We start from the raw sequence: 21,794 nt of genomic DNA on the forward strand, positions 1-21,794 counted from the left end.
CCCCCACAAAATGAATCTTAAAAAAGTGGTGGTGGTGGTGACATTTAGTTATTTCCTAAGCTCAAGAAAAACCTTAGAGGCTGTCGTTATGAAACAGTTGAGATGAAAGAGGTTGTGATGAGGGTCATTGACATGCTTACGCAAGAGGACTTCCATGGAGCCTCCCAGAAGTTGTTGGAACGGTACAGTAAAGGCATTGCAGCCAGAGGAGATTACTTCGAAGGGGACCATAGTTACATGTGTCTACTATCAATAAGCCTATGACAACAGTATATTCTTTTCCTCAATTTGATTCTCAGGTATATATCCATTGATGTCTTATGTTTTTTATGTAGAGTGATGTGGTCCTCAGTTGATTAATTGTGTCTGTGTTGGATATATACAATGAAAGGAATATTCTGTTGTCATAGCCCTAACTGTCAATAAAACGGCCCATATAAACAAATTAAGGAAACTTATTGAAAGCATCTTGTATATCTTCAGATAGTTCCTTCCTTAAGTGTCTTTAAATTCTTTGTGACCATTATTTTTTAATAATTCATCCAATTTATTATCAATAAAATAGTTTATAGTTTTGTTTTGTTTTTGTTTTTGAACTTGTATAAGTAATTTGTTTGAAACTTTTATTATTAGTAGAAAAAAATAATTGTGTGAATTATTTAGTTTTTGAAATCTTGCCATTAAATATTTTTATTTTCAGAAACTTCCAGAGATTCCTCTGTCGCAAGTGTTTCCAGCCAGACCTCAACATCATCACGGAAGAAAAAAGAAAAGAAATCTGCAGGTATTGTTGTCTATAACACTCAGAGAATAACATATAAATGCTTATACAAGTGTTACAATATATATATATATATATATATATATATATATATATATATATATATATATATATATATATATATATAATTTTAAAAGTCCACGTATGCTTCTAGGATATTGATTTAAAGGTTATGAGGGTTTTTTGAAGCATAAAAAACGATGTTACTTTTTGTATTTAATATTTTTATTTATTCATTTAAAAAAAACTTTTTATGTAAAAGCTACTATTGGTCTATGAGTTAAACATAAATATTATTATTATTATTATTATTATTATTATTATTATTATTATTATTATTATTATTATAATTATAATAATAATTATTATTATAATTATTATTATAATTATTATTATAATTATTATTATTTATTTATTTATTTTTTATATATATATTGTCATTATTATCAATACACACAGAGTGACTTTCGAGTCAAAAGCACATACATTTAAGTACCTGCTCTGATATTATCCTCGGTCTGTGTATGAGAATTCCTTCGAGACTGAGTCAATTTTCCTTCAGGACCGAGACTATTTGTATTTTCATTTAATTATTAACTAATATTAATTTTACTGATTTTATTATTATTATTATTATTATTATTCATTTATTTATTTATTTATTTATTTATTTATCTATGTTCGTCCCATCTTTATTGAGGGAGAAATGGAATTTACTCACCATTAAAAAAGCTGACATTGTCTCTAACTCTGCCCTCTTCTGTTGTATTTATTATTATTGGCTCCCATGGAGCTTTCACACAAGTCAACAAACGATCTGATTGGAAACCTGTGGTATTCTCTGGAAGCTGAGTGACAACAAGTCTACCCAGACGTCCAGACCTCTCCACCTCCTTCGATAGCATTTGCAAATGAATTTGCATCATCGCAACAGCCGCTTACCATTGATTTCTCGCTGGTAGTGGCCATTGGTTTATGCTGGAATTTGAGTGGCACTCAGCCTCCCCAAGGTCCCAGTTCTCTTTGCGCTTGTCCAGCCGAGGTCTGGTTGGCGCTTGCTCCTCGGTCTTTCAGTCCTTATTGACCCTTCTCGGCCCTTTGGTATGATTTTTTTTTGGAGGGGGGGGGGTCGGTGATAAAACAATGGGGGGAGTGCATGATGGGGGGGTGTAGAACTTGTAAATATGCAGTTTCGGTGTTCTTCATTCCCTGTAACGCTTATTCGTTATATTGTCTTGTATTATTCTCCGCATTCAAGGGTTTTCCTTAATATTTCAGTCGTTTTCATTATCGTTAGTCGTTGTACTTTTGCAGTTATTTCTCTGATTCCAGTTTTGACATTCTTTTTTCAAAGTTTTTCGGGATTGTTCCTAGTGCTCCTATTATTATCGGTACTATTTGGACTTTCTTCATCATCCAAATCTCTTTTAACTCTCTAGCTAGCTCTGTGTATTTGCTTCGTTTCTCCTTTTCTTTCATACTCATCCTGTGATCTGCTGGGACTGCAAAGTCCACGATTAGACAGGATTTTTCTTTCTTGTTAATTATTACGACATCTGGTCTTCTTGCTTGGATGGGTTTGTCCGTCTGTATGTCCATGTCCCATACGATTTTGTGGTTCTCGTTTTCGAGTGCTGTTGCAGGTTTATGTTTGTACCATTTGTCTGTTCACTCAAAATGCAGTCGTTTACACAATTCCCAGTGTACCACCCTCCCCACTTGGTCATGCCTGTTTTTGTATTCCTTTTGGGCAAGTTTGCTGCATTCGCTTACTATATGGTTTATCGTTTCGTCTCTTTGTCCACAGAGTCTGCATTTTCTTGTGTTTTATTGATCCTTGCTTTGATATGGTTGGTTTTTATTGAGTTATCTTGTGCTGCAGTTATTAGATATTCAGTTTCTCGGTTTAAATGTCCTATTCGCATCCATGTCAAGGTGTTTTCGTTATTCTCATCTTTTGTCATTCTTATGAATCTTCTGTGGAGCTTTTTCTCTTCCCACTTCTCTTTTCTCGTTTGTCGTTTGTCTCTCTGTTTTCTGTTTTGTTTTTTTTCAGTGTCTCTCGCTGCCATAATTATTCTTTTAGTGTTTTGCATTATGTATTTTTCTAGATCTTTTGTCGTGTCCTTCACACAGTCTTCTATAGAGATCAGTCCCCTCCCACCGTCTTTCCTTTTCACGTAGAGTCTGTCAATATCGTCCTTTGGGTGTAGTGCATTATGCATGGTCATGAGTTTCCTGGTTTTCTGGTCGAGTTGTCTCAGTTCTTCTTTTGTCCACCCTATAAACGGTCCAGAGTATCTTACTAGTGATACTGCCCATGTATTAATACCTTTTATTAGGTTTCTACTATATAATTTAGTTTCCAGGAGTTTTCTTGTTCTCCTGAGGTATTCCTTTCCAACTTTCTCTTTCATTTCTGTTGCTCTGATGGTGTCCGCTTCCAGAATTCCCAAGTATTTATAGTCGTCTTGTTCCCTTAGTGCCCTCATTTCTGTTTGGTTAGGTAGTTCCATGCCGTCTGTCGTTTCCAGTTTTCCCTTTCTTATAACTAGTAATGCGAATTTTCTATTCCAAATTCCATTTGGATATCTTGGCTGAAGATTCTGGTAGTGTTAATTAGTGTCTCTAGCTCCTTTTCAGTCCTTGCAAAAAGTTTCAGATCGTCCATGTACATCAGGTGGTTCATTTTTTCCTCTGTATTGGAGAACTTGTATCCGGCTTGGCACTTTCTCAGAATAGTGTTCAAGGGCATCATGGCTATGATGAACAGCAGTGGTGATAGCGAGTCTCCTTGGAAGATGCCTCTTTGTATGTTAATTTCTGTTATGTGTTGTCCATCAGCTGTCAATTCCAGTCTCCATGTTTTCATTGCATTTTCTATTACGTTGGTGATCCTGCTTGGTATTTTATACATTTTTAGACATTCTATTATCCATGCTTGGGGGATCCTGTCATACGCTTTTTTGTAGTCGATCCATGCCATGGCTAGATTCTTTCTCCTCCTTTTTACCTCCTTTAGGATCTTTTGATCTATATATAACAGGTCATGTGTTCCTCTTTTTCCTTTTTGGCATCCTTTCTGCTCCTCGGGGATGAGTCCACGGTTATTAAGGGGGTTGTAGATTTGTTCCCTCAGTTGTGCTGTCAGTATCTTCCACATAGTTGGTAAGCACGTGATTGGCTTATAGTTGCTAGCGACGGTTCCTTTCTCCGTGTCTTTCTGTAGCAGTGTGGTTCTACCTTTTGTCATCCAGTCTGGTACGCTTGCTTCCTGTATACATCTTCTCAGGTTTTGGGCTAGCCTTTCATTATTATTATTATTATTCATAACTATTAATTACATTATTTTTACCGTTTAACAATTACATTTCTATTCCATTATACATATCAATTGCGTCTCATTTTTTGCCGTTTGAATTACACACATTTACGTTGCAACATTAAAAAGTCATTAAAAAATACAATCTTCTTCCACAAACGGCTAAAATAATTCACGTGAACTTTTTCAAACATGATTGCTAGGAATGAACGCTGTCCATGCTACAAATGTCCAGTTCTTTCAACGGTTTTCTTTTTCTTTTTCATTTCGATACTATTTTGTGACCAAGAGCGGAGGTCCACTTGAAATATAAAAAAATAACAATAAAAATATTAAATACAAAAAGGAGCATCGTTTTTCATGCTTCAAAAAGCCCTCAGAACCTTTACAAATATACAAAAATATATATATATATATATATATATATATATATATATATATATATATATATATATATTTGCTATGGTTGTGAATATGATTTCCAGTACGGAGCAAATTACTTAGGTATGATTAGCAAAGAGATGATTCGGAGCCTGGAATATGAATCACTTTGACTCAATTCCAAGCACTCTAACTGAGGCCAATTTCAACCGTTCTTTATGACATATAGAAACATATATATATATATATATATATATATATATATATATATATGTATGTATGTATGTATGTATGTATATGTATGTATGTATATATATATATATATATATATATATATGTATGTATATATATATGCAAGGTGTCTTCAATAAGACTTTTTTATATAGGCATTTAAAATTGTTGTAGACTCTTGAAAATTTAGTATTCGCTGTACATATTATGAGATGAGTAAGTTTTATGATTTCAGGTTCAAATGAACAGCAACAGTAGGAATTGAAATACACCCTACTAAAGCCTGAACGTCACAGCAGATGAATTTTAAAAATGCAATCTGGACGTGAGGACCCTTGAGAAAAACAGTGTAATGAAATTCTGTTTTTAAATTTTGAAAAATGCCACAAAAACGTATGGAATGTTTTCCGCTGCTTTTGGACCATCTTGCATAACTCGAGCATCAGTTTTTTAGTGGCATAAGAGATTCAAGAACAGCAGGAGTCTGTTAGTGATGATGAGAGGTGTAAAGAAGTCAGAACACCAGAGATTATTGGCCAAATATAGAATTTCATAAATAATGACAATAGAAACAATAAGCGCACAGTTTGATGTCAGTGTGAGAACGGTACACACAAATATTTGTGAGGAACTGAAGATGCGGCAGATTTATACAAAGTTTGTTTCAAGAGTGCTCGATCATTGTCACAGACTATTTGACCAGAATGGTCATCAAGACAGTTCCTCACTCTCCCGATATAGTCCAGACCTTACTCCCTGTGACATTTGGTTATTTCATAAGCTCAAGGAAAACCTTAGAGGCTGTCGTTATGAGACAATTGAGGAGATGAAAGAGGCTGTGTCGAGGGTCATGACATGCTTACACAAGAGGACTTCCATGGAGCCTCCCAGAAGTTGTTTGAACAGTACAGCAAAGGCATTGTAGCCGGAGGAGATTACTTCGAAGGGGACCATAATTACATGTCTCTACTATCAATAAAAACGCCCGTAAAAAAATGTCAGGAAACATATGGAAAGCACTTTGTATTTCTTTAGATAGCCCCTTCTCTAAATGTGTTTAAATTCAATGTTTGTAACCATTATTTTTCAATAATTCATCCAATTCATTATAACTGAAATAGTTTTGATCATTTTTTTTTTTTTTTTTAACTTGTATAAGTAATTTGTTTGAAAATTTCATTAGTAGTAGAAAAAATAATTGTGAATGGATTTAGTTTTTGAAATCTTGCCATTAAATATTTTTATTTTCAGAAACTGCCAGAGATTCCTCTGTCGCAAGTGTTTCCGGCCAGACCTCATCATCATCACAGAAGAAAAAAGAAAAGAAATCTGCAGGTATGGTTATAGCATATAAATTCATTAAAACAAATACAAGTGTTATAAAATATATACTATGGTTTATGATTGTGAATATAAGTCTTAGATAGTACTTAGCAATTTCCACTACAGTGCAAATTACTTAAGAACGATTAGCCTGGAACATGAATCACCTTTGACTCAATTCCAAGCACTCTAACCAATCAGGCCAATTCCAACCGTTCAGCATGACACACATATATATATATATATATATATATATATATATATATATATATATATATATATATATATATATATACTCGGGTTTTTTTATATTCAAAAGTAATGGACTAATGAATTCAACGAGGTTGTTATATAGTGCTCAATAAAAAGAGCTGATAATACTTGTTTATTGTTATATAAACATGCTCACATCCCGCTGCTACAAATAGCCACTTGTTTCAATCAAACAACAGATATCATCAGGCAGCGACTTGACTATTCAAAAGTTCAATGAATTATTCATTGAACTTTTGAATAGTCAAGTCGCTGCCTGATGATATCTGTTGTTTGATTGAAACAAGTGGCTATTTGTAGCAGCGGGATGTGAGCATGTTTATATAACAATAAACAAGTATTATATATATATATATATATATATATATATATATATATATATATATATATATATTAAATTTATTTATACAAACATTAATGGCTACATATGTGCATACATGTTTCTGTAATCACCCGCGTTGGGGGATTACGTCTTCAGGCCAAGAATTACCGTCGAAAACCAATCAATAGGGAGTTTTTGACGGTAATTCTTAGCCTGAAGACGTAATCCCCCAACGCGGGTGATTACAGAAACATGTATGCACATATGTAGCCATTAATGTTTGTATAAATAAATTTAATATACCTGCTCTGTTCACTCATTGAGCACTCTTTGGTAGACACATGTTGTTTCATTGGATGTACTTCTAGGAAACTAAACTCTACTGGCTATATATATATATATATATATATATATATATATATATATATAAAAGTGAACGTGTCTGTGTGTGTACATTTCCCTACACAATAACTCTGTCAATTTTTAGTCTACAGACAGTCTGAGATTTGGGAAAATTTGGCTGTTAAGGGGTCAAAGTTCAACGATTTGACCTTTGAAAACTCTACCAAACTCCTCCGCCAATTTTGGGTCTAAAAACTTGAAATTTTAGATATAGGTTCCTTGGACATGGATCTGACTTAATCACTTGATTTGAGTCCAAAACAATAAATGTTAAGGGGTCATAATCGGGATCAAAGTTACAAAAATTGACCATTTTTTTTGTTTTTTTTTTTGCTCAACATACACGTCCAAACACCCGGGAAATGCCGGGCACCCATGCTAGTATATCTATAAAAGTGAACGTGTCTGTCTGTGTGTCTGTACATTTCCCTATGAAATAACTCTGTCAATTTTTAGTCTACAGGCTCGAAATTTGATATACAGTATACTGAGATTTGGGAAAATCCATGTGATCGGTTTTTGGCCAGAAATTTGGCTGTTAAGTGGTCAAAGTGCAACGATTTGACCTTTGAGAACTCAAACTCCTCCAACAATTTTGGGTCTAAACACTTGAAATTTTAGATATAGGTTCCTTGGACATGGATATAACTTAATAATTTGAACCCAACCCTTTAGTATTATTACGCTCGGACATAACAACCTACTGAGCAAACCAAGCATAGAGCTGAATGCAATTTGGACACCTCTGATAGAGAGAGAAAACCTTGAATAACAACATAGGTTTAATATTAACAAAAACCAACTAAGAATTGTCCTAGTGACATATGGCCGAGTGGTCCTAGATGTTGTATCAAAGTTTACAGTTACCCAAAGGTGTTGAGTTCAATCCTGAACAAAGGCAGTGAAAAGTAACATTCAAAACAGAGAATCAGCAACTATGTCCTAGCTGGAGTCTGAACACGATGCCCCCATAATAATAATAATGGGTTGGGTTCGAGACTCCTAACAAACGGTTCACCAATTCGATACAAAACACCTGATGAAGGCCGGAGGGCAAAACGGCCGAAACGTTGTGACGATAACAACCAAGATGAGGAAGTCAGTCCAACAATCTCAATCAATGAAAACACCTCATCTCAAAAATACAAATAATATAAAATATATAGTTTAAAATACAAATTCCAATTTAAAAAAACGGTGAAATTCTCGCGATACGGAATTATCTCCCTTTGATATTGTTTATATGTATTAGTGTCTAAATATTGTCATTCAAACACGTGTAAAAACATTTCAATACATTTCATTTTTAAATTAATATTTTCATGTGCATATTTAATAAATGAAAATGTAAGTAAATAAAGACACTTTTTTAACTGGCCTTTTGGTCAAGATCAAAGTGTAGTATCTGTTCTTCAGATGCTGCACTTTTATTTCTTGTTCTCTTTCGGTGGAGGATCAGTCCTTCCTTCACGACTGAGACAATTTTTTAGTTTTGTACCTTTTCTCCATGTTAAAAAACGACCCTGGTGTCTAACTCTGTCCCGTGGGGAGGCATTGTAAATAGGTACATTCACAGTGATTTCCACATGGATTCATTCAGTTTTCTGTTGCACAACATTCTAATTACATGTATTTTTTTTAATTTTAAATTGACTTAATTCTTTTAAAGAAAATTTTTAAATATTTCTGTTTTAATTTTTTTTTCATATATTTTCAATGTTATTGTTTTACAAAATTGTTTAACCTCGTGAGAAAGCAAGCCTAAAGTAGGCACCTCCAAAGTCCACCACGAAATTACCCCCCTATATGTAACACAATATTACTGACTTAATTACTTATAAAAAAAGAGGTTGTAATTTTTTATTTAAAAGTTGTTTTTCATTGTTTAAAATTCAAAGTTCTGACGTTAGTCAATGAAAAGGAAATCCTTCTAGACTAAGGCAATTAAAAAATTTTTTTTTCTCCGATGGTGTTTCAGCTTTTCCCATATGAAAAACTGACCTTGTCTAAGTTTAACCCCTTGGGGTGGGGGTGGGGGTGGGGGGGAGTAAACTTAGATGCTGTAAATATTTATTCAAAATTTATTGTTTCTCTATTGTAAAAATTTTAGATTTATTCTGTAAAATATAAGAAAATGTGGTTTTCATTACTAAAAATACTTAATTATTTTAAAGAAATAAATTATTTATTTTACTATTTTGTCACCATTTACGAAAGCCATAAATCGCTCAAAAATAAATAAGATGGTTGGATTTCATGTTATTTCATTGTTTTCTATTTTAATTTAGTAATATTCAGTAAATGTGTATAACGGCTGATAACCTACTACAATATATTTTCTTTTAAGATATTTCAATAAACGTAATGTACTTGCAATAACCCTTATCCCTGAGTGGCTTCCGGACCTTGATAAGTGGTGACCACTGTGTAAAAAAAAAATAAAAATAAAATAAAAATGAGTGGAAAAAGACACACAACAATTTGTACTCGCAGTAAAGGTGCAAGAAAATTTTCAGGTCCACCTGCCACATTAGATAAAACGGAACCACCCATTTTCCGGCAAGTCATCCAATACAGCTATTTTCTTTTAAATTCACATCTAGACTTAACAGAGGTAGATATTTCTAGAATAATAACAAAGGATATAATTGGCATTTGGAAGGCAGTTTGCCCTCGTTTACTTCTAATAAATGAAAAGTCTATTGCGAATAAAGTGAAGATCTTATGTTTCCAGAAAGCAAAACAGATAAATAGAAAATCTTTATCTGCATTCCAAGAAAAACTTTTTCCAGGAAAGTTAGATACGCTGTTTGACATTGCTTCTTGTACATGCAAACTACCCATTTTAAGCTGTGATGACAAAAATGTTAAGTGCAACAAGGAACATTGCCAGACTAAGCACATACTTTGTACCTGTCCTTTGGAAAAGAAGGTAAGATTATTTTCTGTTTTATTTTTTTTAAGTATGTTTGATTAAGAAAGTCATGTAAAATTTAAATTAAATGGATTTCCATGCTTGCATTTAATGTTTAAACACTTGTAAAAGCAATTATTACCATTTTCATATGAAATAATATTTTGATATTAATGTGTTTGTACAAAATATAACATTTTATATTTCAGGTTCCAGTGGAAGAGAGGGAATATTTAAAAGATCAGAGAGCTATAAATGGACCTAAGGGTACTTTCCAGCTTGGTCCAATAGACAAAGCTGACATAAAACAATGTAAAAGGAAAACAGAAAGATTAGAACAACAAAAGAGATTCTGTTCATCATCTAATGATGTGTCAACATCTGATGATGAGGATGCTGTCCTTTCCCACTCCAGTCCTAATAGTGATTCAACAGAAGTTGAATACTTTGAGCAAGAGAGACATCCCACAGGCCCTTACAGTCTTATCAAAATCCCTTGATATACTATGGAATTAATCAGGGGTGATATTTCTTTCAACCTTGGAGCAAGCCTTGCTAATGCATTGATTTTAGATTTAGAGGCCATGGGCCTTCTCAAATCTAATGTCGATATAAAAGATATTATCATTGATAAATGCAAAATAGATAGACAAAAGGAAAGAATGAAAGAAAATGCCCATCAAAGACCCGGTGAAATCGTTAATAACCATGTTTGTATTGGGGTTGATGGGAGAAATGATAAAAATACATTGTTATATAAAGAGATTTTGTGGCCAAATGGAGAGAAAATATTAAAAAAAGCAAAGAGACCAGGACGCCATTTGACCTTCACAGCAGAGATGGAACACAAAAGTGAATATCTCACTCACATCGTTATTCCTAATATTTGTGCAAACAGTAATGTTCTTGCAGAGGAAGTTGTTGCTGTTCTGAAAGAATACAACAGTGAATCTACAATTAAAGCTATTTTAGTAGACACAAATACAAATACAGGTTGTGAGGCTGAACTTGTAGCACTTGTTGAGAAAAAACTGCAGACAAAATTACACACCATAGGTTGTTCTTTACACCAAAATGAACTTCCATTTATAGCTCTTTTTAAACATATAGATAGAATCACAAAAAGCCCTACAACTTTCGCTGGTCCTCTAGGAAAATTATGTAGTAATGATTATAATCATTTACCCCAAGTAATATTTACACCTGTTGGTTGTCCTCTGGATATTTGTTTTACGGCTCAGGAAATAAATGAACTAACCTCTGACCAGAGACTTTTATTCGAATATGCACATGGCATTTCTAGAGGAAAGTTGACCCTAAATTTGCTGCTGGAAAATTGGGCCTATACATCAGGCAAGATGGTTGACTTTGGCCATCAGACTAATGTGTTTATGGACACAAGGGGCCTATCCTCAAGAAATGTCTGGCAAACTCCACAGCCTTATTAAATTTATAGTTGAAGTATATGCAGTTAGCTGCTTTGAAATAAAAAGAGATAATAAGTTCAATAACCAGCAACTGTATATTTTCAATATGATCAATAGATTCAAGAAACAGCCACCTGAAATTCAGCACATTACATTAAAAAATGTACAGCATAATGCTTTGCTACCTGAAAATATATTGTATGCTATGGTAAAATCAGATGACCTCAAAGTGAGAGAAGAAGCAATATAAAAAAAATTTTGTCAATTCGGTAAGTAACAATTCATGCATATAATATTGATTAAATTGGTCTTGTCGATTTATCAAGTCATTTTAAATTTATGTTTGCATTTCATTATAAACATTAAAATAGATAAGCTTACACTTTTAAGTTAGCTCAATAAAGTAATTTTTCTATTTTTTCAGGAAAGAGGAGCCGGCCAAAAAATTTTTTTAAAAAATAACACAAATCAACTTTAATGCCAATCATTGGTCTGAATTAATTGACCTTTCACAGAGTGGAGTTTGTGAACCGGCATTTACAGAAACATTTTCTGATGATGAACTTTTGAATTCACTGATGAATGGAATTAAGTTGAAGTTGCCAGATTTGCCCTCACATTCGCAAAGTGTTGAAAGGGCAGTTAAATTAACAACCGAAGCTTCTGAATCAGTGTATGGGTTTGAAGCAAGGCACAGGCATATAATTGCAAAGGTGTTGTGTCAGCAAATGAGGCCTGTATTCGCTTCTAAGGGATCTCACATACAGCAATTTGATGCGATATGTTAATCAAGAGGATACACATTATTTTCTTTTTTTATCTGTTCTTTCAATGTTTTTAATTTTTGTTATCACTTTCAATTTCATTAAGGAAGTTAAAAAAATGAATGTTGGAGCTGTCAGAGCTAATGGGGGGGGGGATTAGGTTTTTTTAATTCTAGTTATCTTTTATCTGTTTTACCTTATTCATTTTATTTTAATGCAACAAAATAACATTTTTGGGTTTAAATATTGAAAATAATAAATTTTCTAACCAATTTATAGGGAAAATATATAAAAAACAAAGATTTTTCAATTTGTTTATGTAGATGATCTTTAATGTTATTTCCTCAAATAACGGGGCAAGTAAGAGATCTAAGTTTTTGTATGAGTATTGTGACGGTACCACAAGCCTGTTTCTTGACGAGAACCTCCCTGTACGGTACCAAGGTTGGAGTTCTCAGAGAAAATCCCAAGGCCGGGCATGCGTTTTAAGAAAAAGAAAAGTTTGACGGGTACCGACTGCAAATTATGCGGTCTCTATGGTACAGTGTCCAGGTTCAGATCAGAATCGTCGTGGAATATACTCGAGGCATTCACGGGCGGCAATGTAAGGCAAACAAAAGAGACACAAATCGACACGGGTGTGAGAGTTATTAAATCAACAATTTATTTAAACAAATTAAACCGGGTAAAATGTAACTACGAAAACAGAACATGCAACTGAAATCATAACTGAAATAACATAAAAAAAAAAAGAATAAAAGAATATATACATGCAGACAATGATTTGGGACAAGGAGAGGGGGGGGTGATATTTCGATTGTCTTATGAAGGTTCTTTTTGTTCTCTTCGATGAGAATCAACGAGATATGAATGATACTCAGAGAGGGGGGGTCACACTGAAAGTCTCAAGATATAGAGATAGTTTTCCCTCTTTCCTCTATTTTTTTTATTTTCTTTTCTTTCCCCCTTTTTTTTCTTCTTCCCTTTTTTCTTTTTTTATAGTCAATGATATGTTACTTATGGGCCGATCAACAGGGGGGGGGGGATTCAGCATTTAGGAAAAAAACCTTAGTTCGAGGGTTGCTTTTCTTTTCCCCATTTTTTTTCTTTTTCTTTTTCCTTTTTTTTCATGGGGCATTCAACAGTTCACATAATTGATCGAGCAAAAACAATTTAGAAAGAGTTACTTAACTTCTTTTGTTGAGTCGATGTTCAATTCACCCGAAGCTTCTTTCCCTTTTATGAGGTGCTGGTTTGAAGAATCGATTCTCGTAAATTCCAATCCATTTATGCTAAGGTGGATATATGTTATTCCTTATCAGCACGGCGTGAATTCCAATCGATTAGTGCCAAGGTGGGTATATATTGTTCCTTTGTGGCACGATACGAGTCGACGAGATGTTTTTCTTTTTTTTTTTTCACCATGCGAATCAACCGCGGTGTTTCCATTTTTCGAGCAGAATGCCCCCACACATGTTTCCGTGTCCACCGCCTTCGTCGAACTGCTTTGATTCTCCCGCGTTTTTCTTGTTGGCGACAGTTGAAGGTCATTGCGTGGGTGTAGAAATCTAGGTCGCTCGGCCAGCCTCATTTTGACTCCGTCTGCTAAGGATTGGGTGTGGGAAGGGGTGTCTGCTTAATTGATATATATGAAGGGTGTGAAAATGTTTCTCTTAACACCTTCCTCCATAAGAGAAAAAAAAAAGAGAATTGTTCCTCTTTTTTTTTTATATTTATATGTATTTAAAATAAAATTACTCGTATGAGACAAGAAAATAATATTTGAGATTAAGGACACCAACTTGTGTCACTCTAAAGAAATGATGTTCGTGGAGTTTCCATCACTTTTTCCTACAGCTATTTTATGAATTTTCCCCCGCCCCTTTTCTTCCCTTTCAGTTTCCAATCTACGTGATAAGGCATCCACTATTACGTTATCCCGACCCCTTACGTGTCTGATGTCTAGGTCGAATTCCTGCAATATGAGACTCCAGGAGAGTACTCGCCGGTTTTTATTTTTCATTCTATTGACGTATATCAATGGGTTGTGGTCTGTGTATAGGATAGTCGGGCCATGCACCGAAGATACATAGACTTCAAAATGAGATAAACTCATCACTAACGCCAAAGCTTCCTTCTCTATTGTGGAGTAGGATTTTTGAAACTTGCTCAGTTTCTTTGAGTAGTAACTGACTGGGTGTAGTTGATCATCCTCCCCCATTTGTAACAGTACTGCTCCTATCCCGCTATTGCTGGCATCCACCGCCACACTGAAGGGTTTGTCAAACGATGGAGCCTTTAACACTGGCTCGCTGCTTAACATTAGCTTGATCTTCTCAGCTGCTTCTTGACATTCGGGTGTCCATTGAAATCGCTTGTGCTTTTTCAACAGCTCTGTCAGTGGCGCAGTGAGACATGCAAAATTCCTGCAGAACCGGCGGTAATACCCTGCCATGCCCAGGAATCTCCTTAAACTCCTAACATTTTTTGGTATGGGATAATTCTTTATCTCTTCTACTTTGGCCTTTGCTGGGGTGATCTTCCCATGGCCAACCACATGCCCTAGATATTTGACCTCGGCCTGGCAGAACTCTGTTTTAGCTAAGTTTATGGTTAATTTGGCCGTTCTTAACCTCTTAAATACTTTTTCAATTGTTTCGATATGTTCTGCCCATGTGTCATTGTAAATGACTATGTCATCGACATATGTATCTACGTTTTTAATCCCAGCAAGGCATGTGTTCATCAGTCTTACAAATGTTGCTTGGGAATTCTTCATCCCAAATGGCATTACGCGATATTGGTATGCTCCTTCTGGGGTTACAAACGCTGATATTTGCTTGGCTCTCTCGGTTAGAGGCACTGCCCAGTATCCCTTAAGAAGGTCGCATTTGGTGATGTATTTGGCATGTCCTACCTTATCTATACAGTCGTCTATTCGTGGCATAGGGTATGCGTCTGCCTTGGTTATCGCGTTCACTCTGCGATAATCTGTACAGAATCTCACTGTTCCGTCCGGTTTATCGACCAGCACGCACAGTGATGCCCATTCACTTTGACTGGGCTTTATTATCTCGTGTTCGAGCATGTAGTCTATCTCCGTTTTCATTATCTCTAATTTCTTCGGACTTATGCGATACAGATATTGTTTAATTAGTTCGCTCTCCTTTAGCTCAACGTTGTGCACTATTGCTCTTGTGCGCGTAGGTGCGTCAGCAAATAGGTCGCTATATTCTGTTACCATTCCTTGTAACTTTTGCCCTTCTTTCGGCGGTAAGTGTGCAAGTTTGCACCCTAGGTTACTCATTATCTCCGAATTCTTTAACTTAATGGGTGGGTCCTTTTCTACAGGAAGATCTCTTTCGGGGTACTCATCACTTACAGCTTCATTGTGACACTGTGCTGTCAATATTGATTTTTCTCCCGCCCTCCTGAAATATTTTTTCATCATGTTCACATGACATACTTGAGTTTTGTTTCTACGCTTGGGGGTAGATATCTTATACTTTAGTGGGCTTATCTTTTCAGTAATTGTGTACGGTCCCTGATATTTCGACTTGAATAGTTGACCATTCAGGGGTATGAGTACTAACACTTCCTCTCCTTCTCCGAACTTTCTATCTACTGCCTTTTTATCGTATGTGGTCTTCATGACCCTCTGACTACTTTCTAGGTGGGTCTTAGCTAACTTCCGTGTTTCGGCTAAGGTTTGTCGCATTTTAGTGACGTAATCCGTCATGTTATTTGGCAAGGGTTCATCGCTGACCCATTTCTCTTTTATCATTTTTAATGGTCCTCGTACCTGATGACCGAAGACTAGATCGAAGGGACTGAACCCCAACGAGTCTTGGACGGCTTCTCGAGCTGCGAAAAGCACAAATGGGATCCCCTGATCCCATTCGGCATCGTGTTCCATACAATAGCTCCTGAGCATGGTTTTCAGGGTGGCGTGGAAGCGTTCCAGAGCCCCCTGCGATTGAGGGTGATAAGCGCTGGATTTTATGTGGGTGATTCCCAGTTGCTCCGTAGCCTGCTCGAATAGCCTCGACGTAAAATTAGATCCTTGGTCTGTCTGTATGGTTCTGGGTAGCCCCATTTTAGTGAAAAAGTTTATCAGGGCATCTACCACCTTTTTCGTTGATATGTTGCGCAGTGGGATCGCCTCTGGAAACCTTGTGGACGCGCACATTATAGTTAATATAAATTTGTGTCCTGTTTTGGTTTTGGGTAGCGGTCCTACACAGTCCACTATTACCCTACTAAACGGTTCTTCCACTGCCGGTATTGGTTGGAGTGGGGCCGGGGGAATATTCTGGTTGGGTTTTCCAGTCTTTTGGCATGTCCCACAAGTTCTACAGAACGTTTTGACATCTCCCACGATTCCTGGCCAGTAGAAATGTCTGGTCAACTTTTCTAGGGTCTTGTTGACACCTAGGTGGCCCGCCAGTGGTATCTCATGTGCCACTTTCATGATATCCTCTCGATACATGTCGGGTACCATTACTTGTTCCCGCACAGTATCTCCCGACTCTCCCTTTGTCTTGGGGGCACTCCATTTCCTCATTAGTACGCCCCTATTGAGGAAATATTGACTTTTTGATTTGTTAGGATATTCTTCTCCAACCCGACAGAATAAGGGTTTTAGGTCGCCATCATTCTGTTGCTCCTTGATCAGCACTTGTCGTGGCACGGGTAAACAAGGTTGGGGTGTTACCACCGGTCTCGGTTGTTTTTCCCCTGACGGCTTGTCTTCTACATTTCCCCTCTCTATCGCTCTACTTCTTGTGGTCACCCCTATGGGTTTCCCGTCTTGATATTTCACGATGTCATTTCCTAGTATCATGGCTACCCCTGTCATTGGTAATTCGTCAATTACGCCTACAGTTATTTCTCCTGAGCCCCAATCCGACACTAAGTGGACTTTAAATAGTGGAATCGTTATGGGTCTGTTTCCTATGCCCCTTATCGTGGTCGCTCTACCTGCGGCTCTTGTCGCTTCTTTAGGCATGCATCCTCTTTTCACTAGGGATTGGGATGCTCCCGTGTCCCTGAGAATGTTAATGGGTTCCCCTTGACCTTCCTTATCTCGCGCGATATATCCTTTCGATATGAAGGGTTCGTACGTTTCATCTATTCCCTGAGATATCGCCCCTTGTGGTTTGGCTGGGGTATTCCGATTCATCTCCGTGAATCGTTTTGCCTGACACTTCGCAGCTACATGACCTGGCTTCCCACAGTTGAAGCATACTATAGGTCTCGCTTCCCGTCCCAGTACTGGTCGGTTGGTTGTGTTGAGGGGATTTCTGATGGGTACTCGTGGATTTTCGTACAGTGTCTTTACTGCCCAATGTTCCCTGACCTGTGACTGCATGGGTCCCTGTAGTTTTGCCCTGCTTCTCTTGTGAGTCAATATGTATTCGTCGGCTGCCGTGGCTATATCGATTGCTGTTTCAGCCTTTTTGTCGGTCAGGTGTATCCTCATGTCATCGGGTATGCAGTTTTGAAATTCCTCAATTAACATGAGTTGTTTCAATTTGTTGAAGTTACCCTCTATGTTTTTGGCATTGCACCACCGATCAAAATAATTCTCTTTGAGTTTAACGAACTCTACGTAGGTTTGTCCCTCGCATTTCTTTGAGTTTCTGAACTTCTGTTGATAAGCTTGTGGGACGAGTTCATAACTTTTAAGAATTGCTTCTTTTACTACCTCGTAATCGGCACAGTCTTCCGCTGGAAGTGCTGCATATGTCTTTTGGGCCTTACCACTTAATGCCGTTTGTAACAGCATTGCCCAACACTCTTGTGGCCAGCCAATATTTAGGGCGGTTCTCTCGAAGTGCGCAAAGTAATCGTCCGCCTCCTTTTCTACAAATTTTGGGACCAATCACACTTGTTTAGTTATGTCGAATCTGTTTTGTCCGACTTGCTGTGGCTGGTGAGCTATACTTAATTCGCTCATCCTAATCTCTTGCTCGATTTGAGCTTTTTCTACCTCGGCTTTCGCCATTATTCTGGCTTTCTCTAATTCGACCTGATCAGGAGTCATGGTCGTTTTCTCCGCCGGTAAATCTTTCAGCACTTCTTCATCGAAGCGGTCATTGTCTACCATGTGCTCAGCTATTATTCTCATTAACTGGCTTTTCCTCATAGCTCCCCTAACCTCTAGGTCTAATTTCTTTCCTATTACTATTAGATCATCTTTTTTTAATCTATATAATTTATCTGGGGATGGATTTTTAAGGAATTCGTCGGTGTCCGTCATTTTGCCTTACCGTCCGTGTATAATGCACAAGTACGTTCACAAGGATTTGTTTTTTTTTTATTCAAGCAAGGAAATTACACTTGCTTGGTGTATAACTGATCCCGGACGAGCCCCCATGTGACGGTACCATGAGCCTGTTTCTTGACGAGAACCTCCCTGTACGGTACCAAGGTTGGAGTTCTCAGAGAAAATCCCAAGGCCGGGCACGCATTTTAAGAAAAAGAAAAGTTTGACGGGTACCGACTGCAAATTATGCGGTCTCTATGGTACAGTGTCCAGGTTCAGATCAGAATCGTCGTGGAATATACTCGAGGCATTCACGGGCGGCAATGTAAGGCAAACAAAAGAGACACAAATCGACACGGGTATGAGAGTTATTAAATCAACAATTTATTTAAACAAATTGAACCGGGTAAAATGTAACTACGAAAACAGAACATGCAACTGAAATCATAACTGAAATAACATGAAAAAAAAAAAGAATAAAAGAATAAATACATACAGACAATGATTTGGGACAAGGAGAGGGGGGGTGATATTTCGATTGTCTTAGGAAGGTTCTTTTTGTTCTCTTCGATGAGAATCAACGAGATATGAATGATACTCAGAGAGGGGGGGTCACACTGAAAGTCTCAAGATATAGAGATAGTTTTTCCCTCTTTCCTCTATTTTTTTTTATTTTCTTTTCTTTCCCCCTTTTTTTTCTTCTTCCCTTTTTTCTTTTTTTATAGTCAATGATATGTTACTTATGGGCCGATCAACAGGGGGGGGGGGATTCAGCATTTAGGAAAAAAACCTTAGTTCGAGGGTTGCTTTTCTTTTCCCCATTTTTTTTCTTTTTTTTCCTTTTTTTTCATGGGGCATTCAACAGTTCACATAATTGATCGAGCAAAAACAATTTAGAAAGAGTTACTTAACTTCTTTTGTTGAGTCGACGTTCAATTCACCCGAAGCTTCTTTCCCTTTTATGAGGTGCTGGTTTGAAGAATCGATTCTCGTAAATTCCAATCCATTTATGCTAAGGTGGATATATGTTATTCCTTATCAGCACGGCGTGAATTCCAATCAATTAGTGCCAAGGTGGGTATATATTGTTCCCTTGTGGCATGATACGAGTCGACGAGATGTTTTTCTTTTTTTTTTCACCATGCGAATCAACCGCGGTGTTTCCATTTTTCGAGCAGAATGCCCCCACACATGTTTCCGTGTCCACCGCCTTCGTCGAACTGCTTTGATTCTCCCGCGTTTTTCTTGTTGGCGACAGTTGAAGGTCATTGCGTGGGTGTAGAAATCTAGGTCGCTCGGCCAGCCTCATTTTGACTCCGTCTGCTAAGGATTGGGTGTGGGAAGGGGTGTCTGCTTAATTGATATATATGAAGGGTGTGAAAATGTTTCTCTTAACAGTATTAGATATACTACTACACAACTTTCCTGGGGCTAGTCGAATTGATTTTTTAAAAAACGTGAAAAATCGACCTACCCTAATGAACATACCCCTAATACAGAAGATTTATCTGCCTATGATAAGCGTTTGCTATCCATAAATGCCCATCCATACCCCTGTGTTTGCATTTTATTGTTATATTTAAATATTGCCCCGGCCCGTATGTAAATATATAAATATATATATATATATATATATATATATATATATATATTAATATATATATATATATATATATAAATATATATATATATATATATAAATATATATATATATATATATATAAATATATATATATAAATATATAAATATATATATAAATATATATATATATATAAATATATATATATATAAATATATATATATATAAATATATATATATATAAATATATATATATATAAATATATATATATATATATATATATATATATATATATATGCAAGGTGTCTTCAATAAGTTTCCAGACTTTTTTGTATAGGCATTTAAAATTGTTGTAGACTCTTGGGGACAGTTTCTCATCCTCCACATAGTCCAGCCAGACCTTGCTCCCTATGATTTTTGATTATTTCATAAGCTCAAGGAAAAACTTAGAGGCTGTTGTTATGAGACAATTGAGATGAAAGAGGCTGTGACGAGGATCATTTCCCTTCACAATACCCCTGCAACTTATGTCCTCGATAGTAGCCCCCTACTTCAAAATGGCACTGTGACTTGTTTGGGGTGAAAATTGAAAAAAAAAAAAAATCTTGCCATTAACTATTTTTATTTTCAGAAACTGCCAGAGATTCATCTGTCGCAAGTGTTTCCAGGCAGATCGTAGCATCATCACAGAAGAAAAAAGAAGAAAAGAAATCTGCAGGTATTGTTATAGACAACACCCAGAGAATAGCATATAAATGGGCGCTTCTGTGTTAGTGGAGGATTATCTAAGGGAAATAACTCCTATTTACTAAAAAAAAAAAAGCTTTCTTGAAACAGTTTATGAAAATGAAACACATTAATTAGCAAACTTTAACAAAAACGAATACACAAATTTTTTAATAATAATAATAACAACAACAACAACAACAACAGAAATGTATGTGTATATATATATAAGAGACCCTAATAAGATTACACCTGTAAAAATCTTACGAGACACAGAGGTGTCTCAAACATTATTGCTAGAAGGGGTATTATCACTATATAACTCGACCTTCATGGGAGATTTTGTCTTGCTACAGGGAATAGATTTGAGTGTCATAAAGTGCCACTTCATAAAATCTAGATTAAATCAAACTTCATAGATGTTTTAGTCAGAGTTGGGGTTTGTCCTACTCTGTCAGTGAAAGGTGTTTCTTTACTCTTAGGAAACGATTTAGCAGGTGATAAAGTAATACCAAATATAATAACTACAGATAACAGAATTAACGGAGGAAAATGAGGAAGAAGATGAAAACTCATACCCAATATGTGTACTCACTAGAAAAAAGAAAAAAAAACTGTTAGAAAACCAAAACACTTCAATACTAACTACTTTATTAAAATTAAAATTAAACGAAAGGTGGACTCTACTCTTACAATAATATAACATTATCATCAAACACATAAAAGGTAGAGATAGCATTATTGCTGATGCTCTATCTAGGACATTGCCTTGTTTTTCACAAAATAAATAAAAACATTAAAAGAAATACACACAAAAAATAAACAAAATTTTCTTTTTTAATTATTACGTATATAAAACAAATAATACATACAAAATTTACAAATATATTGTAAGCATTTTACGTGTTTTTGTGTCCAAACATTTGAATTCATCCATCTTCCAGTTAATTATGCCAGCAGTATATCGAATGATAGCTACTGCTCTGGCGTTGATGGCATATATTGTATTGTATAGGGGCGTGAAATAAGTAATGCCCCTGACCCACTTCTCATAGAAGTAGAGCTACGACACTTGGCAC

At 36.0% G+C, this 21,794-nt stretch overlaps 1 protein-coding gene across 6 annotated transcripts in view; it reads left to right on the forward strand.

Moving 5' to 3' along the window:
- The window catches only part of LOC145266358 (uncharacterized), a 165,834-nt gene that overhangs the window by 34,830 nt on the left and 109,210 nt on the right, over positions 1-21,794 (forward strand). For 5 of the 6 annotated variants that reach the window (XM_080121976.1, XM_080121978.1, XM_080121979.1 and 2 more), the window contains exons 5-7: positions 701-784; positions 5,967-6,050; positions 20,621-20,707. In XM_080121976.1, coding sequence (XP_079978102.1) covers positions 701-784; positions 5,967-6,050; positions 20,621-20,707 — 255 coding nt within the window. The remainder of the gene's footprint in view (positions 1-700; positions 785-5,966; positions 6,051-20,620; positions 20,708-21,794) is intronic. The other variant, XM_080121980.1, reaches the window with a different exon arrangement.

The sequence above is a fragment of the Euprymna scolopes genome, chromosome 41 (assembly GCF_053919585.1).
Source record: "Euprymna scolopes isolate OS-2025 chromosome 41, ASM5391958v1, whole genome shotgun sequence".
Classification (NCBI taxonomy): Eukaryota; Metazoa; Mollusca; class Cephalopoda; order Sepiida; family Sepiolidae; genus Euprymna; species Euprymna scolopes.